General features: G+C 37.1%; 1 protein-coding gene across 4 annotated transcripts in view; it reads right to left on the bottom strand.

Moving 5' to 3' along the window:
* FAF1 (Fas associated factor 1) overlaps positions 1–16916 on the bottom strand; it is a 179971-nt gene that overhangs the window by 60298 nt on the left and 102757 nt on the right. For all 4 annotated transcript variants that reach the window (XM_082312728.1, XM_082312725.1, XM_082312727.1 and 1 more), the window contains one exon: positions 1077–1172. In XM_082312728.1, the coding sequence (XP_082168854.1) occupies positions 1077–1172 (96 nt within the window). The remainder of the gene's footprint in view (positions 1–1076; positions 1173–16916) is intronic.

Here is a 16916-nt window from a genome sequence, read left to right as displayed (position 1 = left end):
TCCAACTCCCAATAGTCAGATCTTTTGGATTTCATGTCCTCTGAAACATAAAATAGCTCAGAAAACCTTGTTTTTAACTATTCAATGACTTCTTTTCATGAACAACTATTCCAGCTCCACTTGACCTAGGAGTTACAGTGATAGTACACTACAGAAAATTTACATGAATCCCTGAAGGTGCAACAAAGCGTACTATGGAACATGAGATTTCAGCTCTAGCGTGGAAGTGACCACAAGAGGAGCAAAGAGCTCCAGGCATGATGGATCTCTCTCTACAACAGCTACACATTAAGAACTTCAAATAAAGACCATTTTCTGAATGAACGAGTCCACAAGAAAATTCTACGAGGTGGACAAACGCAGATAATTCTGAAAGAATGAAGTAAAGAAGCAATGATACATTTATTCTGGCAGATCCCAAGAGAAAACAATAACCATTTATGTAACCTGCTAAGTGGTTCAGGTATAGCTAGAACAGCATTGTCTCACCATCCTCTAATTTTTAACAACTATCCAACAGCATATATCCAGGCTTGCATCCTGACCATACCTCATGGCTACATCTTGCCAAATCGACTGAACTGAACAGATTGAAACATATCCTTTTTGTGCACCAAGATAAACCTTATGTGCTAAAGTTCTCTACATAAAATGGCAAGAAAAGTTTGTGGAAAATGGGAAACTGCTTATATTAAATTCATTTTGAGGAAGGACAAAGGCATTGGAAATTTTAACCCAAACTATTAATAGTTAGATACAACAAAATGAGATTTTATACCATCTGCAAACATCTCTTTCTGCTAAACCTAAAAATATATACTTTAGCCTTCTGTTTAATTTGGAGTATTTTTCAATGCTTAGTAACTTGGGGCTTGCTTACATTGTTTTTCCTCTTTTTCTTCAATGACTCATTTACCCAGTTCCTTACTTTGTCACAATCACGTTATAGGAATTGTAAACTGATTCTTTTAAGATGCAATTCTACTGATGTATTTGACAATAGAAGGGACTGTGACCATGGCAAAATGAGCTTTCCCTGCTTCTTCCTAGAGTATACTTGTTAAAGATGTTCTTACCTCCTCTGACTGTTCCCTCGTTTGTATGGGTGAAGATCTTCTTCCAACTGTAAGTCGATGGCAAGGAAAAGTCAGTCCCGATACAGCTAGAGTCATCTACAAACAAAGCAATGATCATTTATTAAAGCCATAATCTCAACTGAGGGTTGGTTTGAGTTTTTTTTTAAGGGTGCTTTGAGATTCAAACTGAAGACTGCATTGCAGAAGACCAGATCAATTATATAAACATAAAAAAAGAAGCCTGGAAAACTAAAATGATTCCTTATGTAAAAATATTCAAGGAAACAACAACGGAGTGTTACAGGTATGTATGCAGAGAGTATCAAAACCAACTAAATGGAATTGCAAACTCAAAATTGTCTTGAATTTTTATTATCTCCTAAATTGGTACTGAAGTCTAAACCATTATTTGTACATGATAACTTTTACAGTGGTATCCCTTGATGAAGTAAACATAAATTTTTCCTTCCTACTCAATAAGCAAACGTTAAAGTGAAGATGATAGGTACTGATACAACTAACTAAAAACAGTTAAGTCATCTTGGAAAAAAAAAATTAATTATCTTGAAAGAACAGTTTATTGCTGGACGTTGTAAACGACAGAATCACAGTGGCTACTTAAAAAACACATTTCATCTCCATCTTGGTCATTATTAATGTCAAAAGCACATGCCATGTTTCTCACATGAACAAGGACATACGCAAACCCAGCAATGCTGGTGAAACTGCAGTCAGCAAAGACAGATAGATGTTCCTTAACCAGTGCCAACAGGAACAGCACTTTTGCCTGTTGCTGTATTCCTAAATCTCAACTTTTTAAAACTAACAGGACAGCAAATGGAAACAAGCTAGCATCATTTGAAAGACAAAATTATTAGATGCCTGCAAACACACAACGATAATATTTGAAGATCTGAGCCTACATTGCATTTAAAAATGTACTAATCGATACGACTAAAAATGAGAATTGTCCACTCTTCTATGATCAGAACTGTCTGTGCCATCCTTGCGTTTCAAGCACCCTTCACACACTTCTCTATACAGCATAAGCATACACCCGGCCTACTGCCCTCTTCTGGAAAGCGCATCAGTCCTGGTCAAGTGAGGTTGAGACCACAAGTAGAATCTTCAGAAGCATCTAAGCCCTATCTTGATACCACATGGGCTAAATTTACAATGTGAATAGCTCTTAAATAAAGATAGCCAATTCATTTTGGCAATGACAAAATATTTGATGCTGTACAATTCTTAGTGACATTGAGAAAGATAGTTCTGGCTGTATGTTTAAAATATTGTTTCTAATAGTTCCTTCAGAAGAAGCACAGAGAAGAGAGAAGAAGATTTTCTAGATCCTACAAAAATGATTACAATTTTTGCAGGGCACAGAATGAGACACATTATATGTTTCAGAAATACAGCATCCTCCTAATTAGGCTGTAAAAACATTAAGGTAAAATAAATTTCAATCATCCTTAACAAAAACCCAAGAATAAATCATAAGCCTTAAATTTCATTTACTGCCATGAGCACTGGAAATACCCCATTTATTTTTATACATAATTCAGAATGACTTTATCACTTGTCTGCTAGAACTCACAAAGATTTAATTTGCTGCAGGTTGAAGCAGGCTGATTAAGCAGACTGGTTACCAAATGAATGTTAACCTGTCTGAACTAGCCTACTGTCACATTCTCATAGCAAGGTTAAACACAAGTTTAGCTGCATAAAAAGCCTAGCTATCATCTTAAAGGAAGTGAGTAATAATACTCTGGAGCAAATGAAATATTAAGGACGACATACAGGTCAAGACCAATTACCTATGAAACTGCTGTGACAAGAGTGTAAGAACTGTATTGTCTGTAATAATCCACCAGTTTAATTAGTATTTTTATAAGCTTTTAATAATAAACAAAGCTCAACTGTTATAAAACCTAAAACTTTGCCCTTTAGTTACCACACTATATAAAATACTGGTAAAACTTACACACGCACACACTAACCACACACAGACTGAAGTTCCCTATCTAACAGCATCAAATACCCCGACAGATGCCTGGAAAGGCTCCTGATATCTTTTACATGCACATTAAAGAAAGAGTGGTAAGATCAAGCAAGCAGTTATTGTGCTGCTTTGTCACTTGGCCCAATAGCAGGGTGTTGCAATTCCAATTTGCAACCCTATATTATAGTGTCAAAGCATCTCTCAAAAATGAGCTAACAGCAGAAAGGGTTCAACATCAGAGCACGTTTCCCTACTCCCCAGACAGTTGCTGGAATGTTAGGGTTTTGTGCACATTTGTGTGAGAAATCGCCCTCCTCTTTGGGGTTTTTTTTTTTTTGAGAAGTTTTTTGCAAAAGAAAGGCTAGGACAAATAGAAGCTCTGCCTTTCATGCCAAAATAATCCAGCAGCATGAACATTTCTCTAGAATTAAGTTATCTTCATTCTCAAGAGAGACTCTTGCACCAGAATGTTTAATCTGTATTTTGGAAATCATAAAAACATCAACACTAAGCAAAAGATTACTTTCCAGGCAGCTCAGTCCGGTGCCATGGATAGCAAACCTCAACTTTTATGAATATTTTGAATGCAGGCCCATTTACTGATGGGAGCATCCGCTGAAGCGTCTCAGTGGTAAGAACTGTTTAGATATGAGGCTGCTCTTGGAGAGTTTTTTCTTTCTAAATACTGCATCTGCCTACTTCCAAACAGGGTTGCAGTACATTAGATATACGAATCGCTGTGTTGCAGCCATCTTTCCATGGGAATGGACAAAATCTTTCTACCAACTCCAAAATGGAAAATGCTGGTTCGTAGCCTCAGTACCTGATCACCCATATTCTCAACTTATGAACCCATCTGATTGGGTAAACACTCAAAAGTTACTAAGTTTTCAGAGTATTTTTTCTTCTGCATGAAAATCACCGTTATGCGAGTACTATTACTTGAATCGGATGGCTTTCACGTGCACAAGAAGAGACGTTGAAAGAAGCGTATGCAGGACTCTTGGCACCAATAATGAGCTAGATATAGATTATGAAATACATAATAGAGTAAAGCAAAGATAAATAAGGTTAGTCCATTTTTCTAGGTAGTAAATGTACACATGTGCAAATCCCTGCTCAAAAGGTCTCACAGCTGAAAGGTACATGAGGTGGAAAATGAAAAGGAATCAGAAATAGGCAAAATTACTTGCACAAAGTAACTTAAGATGATTACTGAAAAGCCAGATCTCTTCTCCAACACTGTGTATAGACTGCTCCTGAAAGTCGTCTCCTATTTGCCTTTCTATAGGTTTTTAAGGAGAAGGACAATAAAATTGAAGTCTTGAAACATTCCAGGAAGAGTGACAGGAGTGTCCTTTTAGGAGACAGCAGAGATATTGAATGGATTGCTACTGGTATGCAAAAACGTAATGGTATGACATGGACTAAAAGTGCACAACGGATACTTGAAATATATTTTAGCTAGTAAAAGAAAGACCACTACCAAATCTTACAATTTAGGGAGAAAAAAAAAAAAAAAAAAAGAGTCTAATGCTCACTTGTACTTTCCAACACTAAGACACTGAATTTAGTTGTAAATGTTCGGTGTAAGATGATTAGTATTTCAGTTGCCAGCATTAATAATTGGGGGATAAAGTTAAGCAACATCTTTTCTGATCTGAACATGCAGGATTCTTTGCCACGAACTTTCCAGATCAACCTAGAACTATTTGCCAAATCCAGAGTGAGACCAGGTACTTTAAACAATAGATTATTCTTCCTGTTAGAAAGTATCATTTTTATGTAGAAGCTTCTAGAAATATCCTTTAAAACAATATAAAAAGATTCTTTTTTCAAATATTTCATGATACAAATATGTCTGCAGCACCGAAAGAAATAATTGAGAGCATGTAGCTCCAGAGTGCTGCCATTGCATGCTCCAAATAATAGGAAAAATTACGAGTCCATAATCTCACAAGGTTGCAATCTTCTAGAAAGAGTTTGTTGGCACAATTTAATTCCCACTCTTGCAGACTTCTGAAATTATAAAGGAAGGAGAAAACTCAGTCTCTTGTACCAGTCCAGAGATATTTAATCAAGACACTGAAGATCTAAGAAAGATGAACAGTACTAGGAACATGAAGGAATGATAACCAGCAGAGAACTGCAGCTGCAGAACTTTCTCCACTGAGAAATGTTGATACAAAAATTATAAGCTCAGTGTACTGCATCAGGAAAGTAGTAATTGGATATGACAAATTGGTGTTCCTCATATTCAGCCACACGGTGATGGAAAAAAACAGCACTTCAAAAGAGCTTCTAATGGCAACCGTATCTAATGAGGAAAGTATGAAGGCAAGCCCTAAGAGCTTTCTAATACCTTATAGAATATAGTTGGATATCCAAAGTGGCCAGCTTAAAGCAATAACCTGTAAAGAACTGGACCTTCTTCCTCATCCTCAACTATCACAGTCATTTTGGAAATGTTCACTCCGCTCCATGTAAATACAGACACAAGTCTCTAGCAATCCAGTAACCTGAATAAAACACTAAAACAACTCTTCTTGCCACTAAGCTGCCTGTATTTAAGTCAGAACATAAATTAGAAAATAAATTATGGTAGGAAAACAGGCAGGCCCTTGAAGCACATAATTTACAGACTTATCCATTAGGCCTATTATTATCTTCTCAGTGCTTATCGTTGCAAAGCATGGCCTTTCCAGAAGGATGAGATGGAGATTGACCTGCCAAATTGCCAATGGAGTCCATGATCTTTAGTAGAACAGCTTCCATATCAGCTAGCTCTGGAGCAAATCAAACACCCTACCACAGTCATCAACAGCAGGAAACCTCCCCAGGAACTCCAGAGTTTCACAGGTGCAGTAGGCAAGACACGCCTGCAAAACATGTCACCTTGCAGAAGATGAAAGACACAGATATGTAATGGCCCTGCTTTGGCATAAGCTGAAAGGTTGTACTGTTCACAGGCTACTTGTCATTAAGGGATCCCTTTTCTCTAAAAGGATGTAGCTCTTTTAACAAGAACCATTGAAAACATGCAAACATAAGTGATAATGTTTAAGGAAAGTAGAAATATTGATTTATTTTGTGCTCTTTGATAAGTATTTGATTGCTACAAGAATAGTGAGAGTTTGAGTTTTTGAAGTGTGTGGGAGTCCTGCTTGTTTCGTTTGCTTTAATGTACATTAATGCATCTATCTAAAAATACAGGTACTTACCACTGTTCCTGTTAACCAGGGCAAGTTATTAAATGTAGCCCTTCAGCTGTATCACCTGGTAGCTATCAATTTTAAAAAACAGCTTTTGACTGTTTAAAAGACCACTTAAAATGAGAAATAATTTCAGTCACGGTAACAGGGTAACTATCTTTATCATTTGAGCTACTCAAATGAAAAATCCTTTCCAACTCACTGGAGTGGTATTTTTCCATGGCAAAATATTGTCTTTTCTAATACAATTTTTTGGACATAAACTAGAGATTCTTGATCACTTGCTCTCAGAAATTCAAAGGTCAAACTATAAACCTTACAAAGCATCAGAAAAAAATTCACAGAACATTTGATCCATATGCAAAAGAGAGAAGTCTATCAATAATGCTAGATTTCACTTGCTCATGCACAGCAAGTGAAGCAACAGGCATTAACTGACAATGGCAAACCTAAACCAGAACAAAAACCTTGCAGTGGACACACCTGCTGGATTTTTAATATTAAGTAAAAAGACCATAAAAAGAAATGTAATTTCTGTATTACTTGACTGCTATGAACCAGTCAAATGATTCAATTAGCTGTACTTCTAATGCAGAATTATGTTTGGCTGTACATAATCTGCTTCAATAGAAAACTACATCAGGGAATTCTCATAGTGTGATTTCCTCCTGAGGTAAAGGAAAATAATCCGTGTTTTCTGCCTTTAATACTCAGAGATAAGGTAAGCAAACAAAATTCTAGTGTACAAAAAAAGAGCATGTTTTCCGATACTTGACTCTCCTTCATAAATCTCCCATAAAAAGCAGATTAATTCCCAGTCCTACGCAAGGTCAGCTTGTAGTATATTAGGCAAAAGGAAGTCTTAATAACCAGCCCTCCAGTTCTAGCATCCTGAAAAAATGGTTAGGTAAAATTATAGTTCCAGTTTTCCAGCTGTGCTCACTAGCACAGCTGGGTGGAAGAAGCCACAGAAAGAAACCTTTCCAAAGATGTCACTCCATGTGTAATTGCCAAGAAGGTACATGCCTTCTAATGCATCCTTTCAGACTCTATAATGTTGAACAGGTAGAATTAAAACTTGCATATATTCAAATGTGGGGGTGGGCATACAAATTGCATAATGTAGCCTTTTCTTTTTATAATCAAAAGCAGTTAAGGAACACTCAGATTACCTAATCCTAAACCTTTCAGGCTAGCATCTCTAATTTCTGTTCGCTGTAGCTCTCATAATTAGCCCAAGACGACGAGGCACTCCACCCAGTGCAGTGCCTTTCCCATCTGTCCCTCTGTAATGCAATACCTTTAGAGCATCACATCCAATCAATTCCAGATTTACACTTAATGTTCTGGGTATCGATACTAATTCTGGTGAAAAGTGGCAATGCCTGTTTTCCCCTTGTTGAGCAAGAGCAAAAATCAAGCCTGCAGAGTATCTGTTTGTGCTGCAGTTAAATCTGCTGTTAGCATGCACTGTAATATGGAGTTGTAGCTGGATAAACAATCTCCACAAGTCAGTAACTGCAGTAGCTCTCCATTATCTCAATATCGGTTTGAGAATGTTTTATGCCTTCGCTGTTATCATTGTACAACCAGTGCACTGCTAAAGAGGAGATTATCTCCGGAAAAATATGCCAAAAATATTATTACTTGACCCATGAAGTCAAATTTTTATAGACATTATACAAACATCTTGAAACCCAAAAACTTTTCTTTTGCTCTGGAAACAATAGCAGCACGCGAGCAACATTCAGAGTATTATTAAAAGTGTTATAAAGTCATTGTGAGTAAAAAGTTATCTAATTAATTAAGAATAGAAGTTCATGCTAAGCTTGAATAGTCTTTGAATCAGAGCTGTTTTAACAAGGTGAATTCTACCACAACTACAAACTTCTAACCACCCTTGAAAATCATTACTGCGGCACATACCAACTCTGAAATCTAACAGACGTTTGTGGCCACTATTTTGTACTTTGGCCATAACTAGCTCGTCAGCATTAGCTAGTTGCAGTTTCATGTTAGAAACAAATATATTAACAAACATGGAACTGATATCCCAAAATAATATTTATAAATCAGGAGGTCATCAGCTGAACAAGAGCTCTTGCTAGAGGTTGCCTATCAGCCTGTAGTACATATGTGCAGATTTATAATATACATATATTGCGCAAGAAATTCATATTCAGAAATGAACGCACTGCTGCCTACAGACTGAAACCTAATCCTGGTTCAAATATTCCCTGTGACAGCCCTTTCACTGTGCTCAAAATGTGAGTTGCTTAGCTTCATTTACTGGTTTACTCACTGATACATGGCTAATGTATAAAGAAACAAACATGACCGAGTACATTTCATAACACGCCATGCTCAATTATTCAAAATAACCTAAGACAGAAGTGCCTGTAGCAAAATACGCAATGACTGGCAGGTGTCTCCACTGTGAAAATTTCACTTCCATATAATTTGATCCTTTTTCTTGTTGAAGTAATTACTATGATGCCTTTTTCCCCTGATCAGGTAAGAGAAGGGGTAAGGACAGAAGGGTGAGGAAGGAGCTTTATCAAGCATTTCAGTTTCCATCTTAAACTTACTATTCTGTTATCTGACTTTTTGTTATAGCATAAGCTAATATCCCGAGTATGATAAATGTCAATGACACTACACATGTCTGTATGTATGCATTTTCTTGAAGCCAGGGAAAAAATCTGGTCCTTTCTGAAGACAACTATATGAAGTTTGAGACGGAACATTTCTGTCCTAGTTTTTCTATTATACTCTATATGCATATGGTACTACTAGCTGAGTTTGGATACTAGGCATACTAGGGATCAAACACTTTCATAGCCCAAGTGCACCAAGAGTAGTAAGGTAATAAACAAGACAAAACAATTCATCAGTTTTCTACATCTTAGCTGAATAGCACGGCACCTGCAAAGGAGCCTTTCCATATCTCCAGGTTCAGTCCATTCTCTATCCATTCAGCCAAGGTAGGTAACATTGCAATAGGCAAGAAATTCTCTCGCTGCTTAGTCTAGACAAACTTCAGTTTAGATGTCTGCAAGGCATATTCATCATTGCTAATCCCTTCTTCTTCATGAGCAGATCTCAGAAGAATTCAAACAAGTTCATTTCTCCTAGCCTACCAAGATGTCATCTATCTCTCCTCACTAGACAAATTAAGTTCCCTGTTCAAAAAGATTACCAGACTAACTGCAGAATGGGAAATTAGAGAGAAATACTTTTTCAGCAGGGCTAGATGAAGGCACAGACCTATGTCTCAGACCTCAGGTCTTTAAGTCAGAATCTCAGGGTGATCTAGGGGACTACACACCAGTTCAACCTAACATTACTCCCCAGAAAGACACAGGAACAAATTATAAAACAATCTATTTGAAACGCCTAGAAAAGAAGTTATTCTGCTTACCATTGGAGCAAGACTGGTCAGGCTGCTCCACAGCTGAGACTGCTGCTCCCAGCTCACTAGCATTTCCATTTTCCATTTTTCTTTTGTAACCTATCCTTTCTGAGATTAAAGAAGCAAGCAAAACATAAAGCAAGGAATATTTGTGTGGTGAAAGGGAGATAGCAGTTAATGTGGCATATGGGAAAAATCAAAGTGTAAAAGGCAGGGAGGAGAGGTACAGTATGTGAATGATGGCAGAGGAAGTTTTGCTTCCACACTTGAAATGTAAGAATGGGAAGTTTTCCATTAAACAAACAGTTGAAGAAAATAGTGGTTTCTAAATGCATCCAGCACAGCCCTTGAATATGAATATTGAAGCAGGGGAAATAAGAGTGTGGGAGCTCTTTGGCAAATTTTTGCAATTCTCCGGGGAATATCAGATGGCTCCACGCTCTTTCCTGGTTGGAGACCCAAACACATAGAAACCAATCCATGCAGGTAGGAGGTGGTGGACTCCCAAGCAGCTCATGCTATTTCTGAGGATACTCAGTCTCATCATTTCAAGAAAAATGATTTTATGACATGAGAGATCATTCATATTAGGTTGCTCTTGCCATGGCTCTAGATCTCAGTGTTTAACCAAGCATTATTAACAATGTGTGGGCAGCTGCTTGTGCTCAGACAAACCCTCACTAAATTCCTTGGGAACAAATAGGTGCTTAACACTGCCAAACCCATCACTTATCACTGTAAAATTATACATTAAGTAATCTTTTTTTCAGTGTATAATCTCACAAAATCAAAGTGATATAGGATTTAAGAATTCACACATGATCACGTTTAAAAGTAATGTTTAAAACTTCAGGGGATTAAAGGTTTTCTGTGAATTAATGTTTATCTTTTGCTTTGCTATTTTCTCAAAGCTATCAAGTATTCTTTCATTAGTAACAGACTGTAAAATTACTTCTATCCGTACTGAAATACATCATATACATAAAACAAGTGTTATTACAGCAACAACGACCAAGCATCTAACTGTAAAATGAAGGTACATTCCAATTAAAAAAAAAAAGTCTATCAAATACACTTTTTTGAAATTTACTGAAACAAGGGGTTTTTTTGTAGTATGAAATTAATTACGAGACTCAGAGAGATTTACTATACAGAACTGAAGGGTGCTCTTCAGTCTATACTGGTCAACAAGACATTGCTATTCAAGTTTAGTACATAATTTAAAAAGAAAAACAAATCAACCAACCGAAGCTCATCTACTATCACGTAAACTCTTATCCCTCCTTGAACAACAATAAAAAGTGGATGTAATTCTACATTAGCCACTTCATCTTTTGACATCAAATAGCATTAGCTGGGAAAAACAGTCAAGTAAGCTCTCCGTTTGTTTGTTTTATTGAAGTATTGTACAAATATTAAAATGAACAGAAGAGTTTAAAAAATTTGACAGCCCTTGAAATTAACTTCCTCTGGAAAATAACTTCATTTTCATTATGCATCTTCAATACCAAAAAAAAAAAAAAATCTTGACAGGTATTCAACATTTCATTTTAAACACTAACGGGATGAAAAAAAATCTCTAGGGTGGAGTGTGTTCAGGTTATAAATCAGCAATGCTTATTTTAACTCCTCACAAAGTGTTGTTGAGATAATTACTGCTGACAGCTTTATTTAAGGTTCATTTCACTTTTTCTACTATTTTTCCCCTGTTAGAAGTTCAGCAGGGCCCATGGGAAGATCCACCCCTCACACCTGTTAGGGTTCTTCATGTTACTGAGGCCAGTTTGGACACGTCACTTCAAATTAGCATTGTGCCAGCGCGCTGTGACAATTACTTATCGTAGGTTTAACTTGAAAAAAAGTTTCTAATCCAGCCACAAGAACAGTGTCAGAGTACGTAATTTAAACCTGTCAACACAGGTTGTAGGAAATTCATTCCAAGGATTTCAGTGATGTTCCCATGGTAGATCTTTGAACTATAATGAAGATTAAAATCACAAAGGAATGCTAGAGTTAGAATACAGAACCCAAAAGTCAAAAAAGATCTGAACTGAAAAAAAGTGTCTTAAACATTAATAAATTCAAAACAAATCAATAAATTCTTTAGATTAGGACTAAGAGATTGCTTTGCTTAATTCTCTAAAATTTTTCTGCAGTTTATTCCAAAAGGCTGCATATTAAACGTACATATCTTATTCCTTCTCCTTCTCTTATTCCTTCTCCTGCAGGTGAAGATGCTCTGGAATCGACTTGTGGATAAAGAGCACACAGGGTGGGAGGAGGGAGGCTGGAGAAGAGTCCACGGCACGGTGAGCAGGCCACGTGTGTCTTTGAAGACAGACACCAGATGAGGGATGCTGGAGCAACAGCGACAACCACGACAAAGCAACCTTCACAAAACACTACCGAGAGTTTCTGTACAAGCTTGAGAAAAAGTTGTGCCCGGTCCTCTGGGAACACCCAGCTCTGGTATGCCAGTCGAACGCGCATGCCAATTTTTGCTGTGGTTGCCATTAATCACCAGTCGCATTACTGTGAATCTATCACTCTCGTTTGCTAGCTGAATGAAAGAGAAAATGATCCCTGGTTTTGATTATTTCTCTTTTGATTAAGCCTAGTTAGGCATGTTAGGAATTAAAGCAGAAAGATATTGTAGTAATTAATGTTGCTTCAAACCACAAATACACTTAAAGGAAACAAAAGGGAAATAATATTTCCTTGTACAACAGATTCTACTAAGAGATATACTTCACAGACTGAAATAAATACCCATGATCACTTACAGAGCTCATTCTTCTTCTTAGACAAAAACTGTAAATATTAAAAAGGATGAAAAATCTGCCAAGCCATTTGCAGCTATTTGAAACACAGGGTAACAGAATTAAATAAACGCTGAAAGACCTGGAACACAGTTAAGTATAGACCGTGAGGCTAATTGTGGATCTTGAGTTAATTACTTTCCACTGATACGTTTTCTCAATGGTCTTTTACATCAGGTTTTTCTTTCCTCGGTCTGAACCCCAAGGCAATTCAGCGTGCTAGCCTCCAAACTCTGGGTGATTCATTGTGTACTTCTGCCTTAGGATTTTTAGTTCACGCAGAGAAAGCCAGGCTTTCACATCAAGTTGATGTTAATGTGCACTGACAAAGCAACAGTAAAGGAGCTTCATGTTTGTCACAACGTGCACTTTTTAATTTAGTAATTGCTTTATACTGATATGCAAATAATGACACATTTCCCAAATTTCCAGTTCCTCAGCAAGGCTTTCACTAATTACTTAGTGTTTAAAACTTATGCATGTAAATTGGTTAAGTGAGCTTATTAATAAGTACACCTGTGTGAATTGATCTATAAAACATATATGCCCGGGAACAGATCATAACTCACTGTACGTTCCTGAATGTCCCAGGAACTGAAAATAAACATTCTCTCACCAAAACAAGATCTACAAAGACTAACAGAGTGTTATTCACAGATAAACTGGGATTCCTAAACCTTTCCCAAGCTAGAGAGAGATTGCCTTTGGGTGACAACAAATACCAGGAGTCAAAGCATTCATCCACTTCATGTTGCCAAATGAGAGGAGGACCAAGGTAAGCAAAAGAAAAGGTCTATAGGAAAAAGGACGAGAATCTCTCTAGTACCTGAAAACGCAGGAAAGCGCCAGCATCCACTCACCCATCTGTTCTCTGAGGACCATCACACGCTCTGCAGTCTGGTTATGGTATTTTGTGATACTGCTTACTCTTACTTTTGATACTCTAATGACACCGTGAAAAATTGAGCTGCACTTAATGTGGCTTTAGATTCATAACAACTGCAAATACACTAAGCAGAGTTAACCTGTCTTCCTATATTTCCATTCCTCAAAATTCTTCACAGCATAAGGGCTGAAAAGTAATCAAGGTACTAACATTGTCCTGTTTCATTTGCTGGCTTCTGCGTTGAAAGACGGTGTCTGTTAGGTTTCTGGTATTTTCTTTAAGTAACTGCGTAATTGCCATAGAAGATGGTGTAAAAATATTCTTTGTTCTAAGTCTGATCACAAATCACCTATTTTTTGCTATTCGGAAGATACGCAAAACCGTTAAACAGACTTTTAAGGTAAGAAACACTTTTACGTGAAATAATAAGCAACAGTGTAAACCAACAACCAATTTGATTCATCCAGATCACATATTGCCCACAGATATTCACAGATACATCTTGGGAACTGCTTTGCATTCACAAAGAGTATAAGCCAAATACTTGGCACGTTTCTGGTCTATGGTGGGATGCCATTTACTTCACAGCATTGTACAATGCTTTGGATGGCAAACAGAAGAGTGCCTGGATATGTTTCCAGCACTATATAATTCCTTGGCAGAGTTCAAGCAGTTGTGCTAGCAACACTGCTTCCAACAAACGGTTCAAACACTGATAGGCTTTTTATGCTGCCTCTTCTTCCTGGATATCACTTTTCGAGGAATTGGATTTTTGCAATGTTAGCCTTTTGAAAATGCGGTGTTACTGACTTCTAAAAATGAGCTTCTGAAAAGGATGATTGTTTCTTAATTTCTGTTTCCTTTACCTGGAATACATGAAAAGGCCTTTAACTCTTTACATCTGTAGAATTAAAAGCACTGAGTACATATCCTCCTCAATTAAATGGAAAAGGTTCAAAACTAGAAATAATAAATCATATTAATACTAAACAATAATTGAGTATTCATAAATGGTAAGCTATTGGGTTGGGGCAGTTACAATTAAAAAGGCATTAATTTCATTCATTCACTATGACTACGTATGGAATGTGCTTGTTTGATATATAATGGTTTCAAGTGTGACAAGCAAAAGATTAAGAACATAAATAACTAAATAAAAATTAAGCATTTATAAAGGGTCTTTCTAGTCAGAGACCTCTAAGAATGAGACAAACATGAAGCATTCCCAACATTTTAGACTGGATTTTCTTAGCCATCTAACAGAAGTTACTTTTCTTTGACTTTTATGAAAGGTCAGCATTAAATCTCAGGCCTCCTCTTAGAAATGAGAATATCTGAGTTGCTTAAGAAGAGTGTTTTATTAAATGTCATAGGGAAAGCCTGCAGAGCTACAAATCTGGCTCAGGTCTATGTTCTGACCACTGGGCAGTAACTACATTTAGAAAAGGAATTCAATCCAGTGATTGTTGCTGAAAACAGAGCTCTGCTCTTGTTTGGTAGCAGAAGTTATCTGTCTAAAATAGATTTATCAACTAACATTTTCTTGGTTCCACATTTTATCAATAGCTTATTGAACTTTACCACAAAATTCCTAACAGAGGACCAGATTAGCTCCATTCTAAGCATTTAAAAAGTTATCTATGGACTAATTTAACATCATCTAAATACCACCTTTGTTAAAGGAAGCATTTGAGACTATTATATCAGGCTCTGCACACAACTAGAACAAAACCCAAGTGAAGTTCTAGCAATAGCAAACATTCTCACTAACATATAGAACAACAAAAGTAATGTAGTAATTTTACATAGCTTTCTTCTGCTGTTACAGAGCAAGCCCACTTACCATACACTTACTTAAAGTGAAACTCTGTTTACACAGAGTCCCAAACACCTTCAATCTGTTGCAATGGATTTTCATACATCTTCTAGTGAAGCTCTGCTCTGCTTATACAGTGGAGTTTCATTACAAAAGAAACAAGCACCACTGTGATAATCCTCCAGGAATAATGCAATTACCACTTATCAAACAGGTGTCTGCTGTATTCCAAGGAGATTATCACTTCCTATTCTGCTCTCCAAGAGCACAGAATAAAAGAGAAGCTGCTACTATTAAATGACTGAGGAGAAAAGGAGTCTTTGATAATAGCTCCTGCTAGCTTCTCTCAGCAGGGCATGAAGTAAATGCAGTCCTTCTATAACATCTTGGCACTGAAATGAGTATTTTAATTTCTGCAAGGTGAGTTAGAGCACCTAAGTAAGACCACTCCTGTTAACTGAATCTGAAGAAACTCTCTCTCTTTCTTCATTGAGTACTCCAAGAACCTCAGCACCTACTACCTTATGCCAAACCGTGCCCTTTGTGAGTACTCTTGAAAGAGGAACTCTGCCTCCTCAAGCAAAAACAGGCTGCAGGGCTGCTCCACCAAACGCATCGTCACTCAGAGATGTTTCTGTGACAATACAGTGTTTGATGAAGGTACAAAGGGATCTCTAAGATGAAGCTCCAAAAGCGTAGAGAACGACAACTTTTTAACAGGATACAGTTGTAGGTTAAACTCTGGCTGAGTGTAATTTGATCAGCAAAGGCAATTTTTTAGCATATTTTCAAACCACCTTGTTGAGTGGGAGTTCTTTCAGGAGTAGATCTCTAAAAACATGATCCAAAGCGCTCTCCTATGAAATCTGGGACACAGCTTAATGTACACAAGGTGCTATTACTACATGGCAAAATGTATAGTTGATTTGGAGGAAAGCCCAGCTGAGCATCAAGCACAGAAGAGTTAAGAGGGTAAACAGCCTACATACCTGCAGAAGGAGACAAGATGATACTTCAGAGTTAGCTAGTAATGTCCAGTGACAGTAATGGCTAGTGACTGTCCATAGCTAGGTGCTTTAGAGAAAGTAAGACACTGGTGGTCCTGCAAAGACTCTCTCCAGTGAAGATTACCACTACTTTGGTATAAACTCACAGGAAGAAGAGTGGTTCCTGCTGCTGCCTCTGTTGGGACACAAAAACCTCCAATGCAGTTCTTGTGCATGTACATGGAGAGGTGGAATGGTGATATATATACCCTATATATATATATATATATATATATACACACACACACACACACACCAGTACATTGTCATATATATACACCAGTACATTGTCTCATGATGTACTTCAGAGATCTGAACTGCTTTGATCTATTCTACTGATACTTCTCTCTATACATATGGTCATTTCTATCACATTTTGATTTGCAGGTTCTGTCAATACAAAGACAGAAATTGGAAGCAATGTTGAAGCGGTAAATTGAAGTTTCAGTCAGTCCTTGTTTACTAATTTTAAACTCCACTTCTTTTAATGAGGTTTATGAACATGTCATTTTTAATAAAAATAACTATCATGTCTATGAATTCCAAAGTAGGAACAGCTAAAAACATTGTCTCAATAGAGCAAGCAGATTTGTCAATCTCTTGCAAAAGAAGAAAGCAACAAAAGATGACAAATAATTATGTCTAAA

This window comes from Platalea leucorodia (assembly GCF_965183815.1).
Source record: "Platalea leucorodia genome assembly, chromosome: 5".
In the NCBI taxonomy this organism is placed as follows: Eukaryota; Metazoa; Chordata; class Aves; order Pelecaniformes; family Threskiornithidae; genus Platalea; species Platalea leucorodia.
The sequence above is the reverse complement of the archived record's forward strand: the minus strand, read 5'-3'. Positions and strand labels throughout refer to the sequence as shown.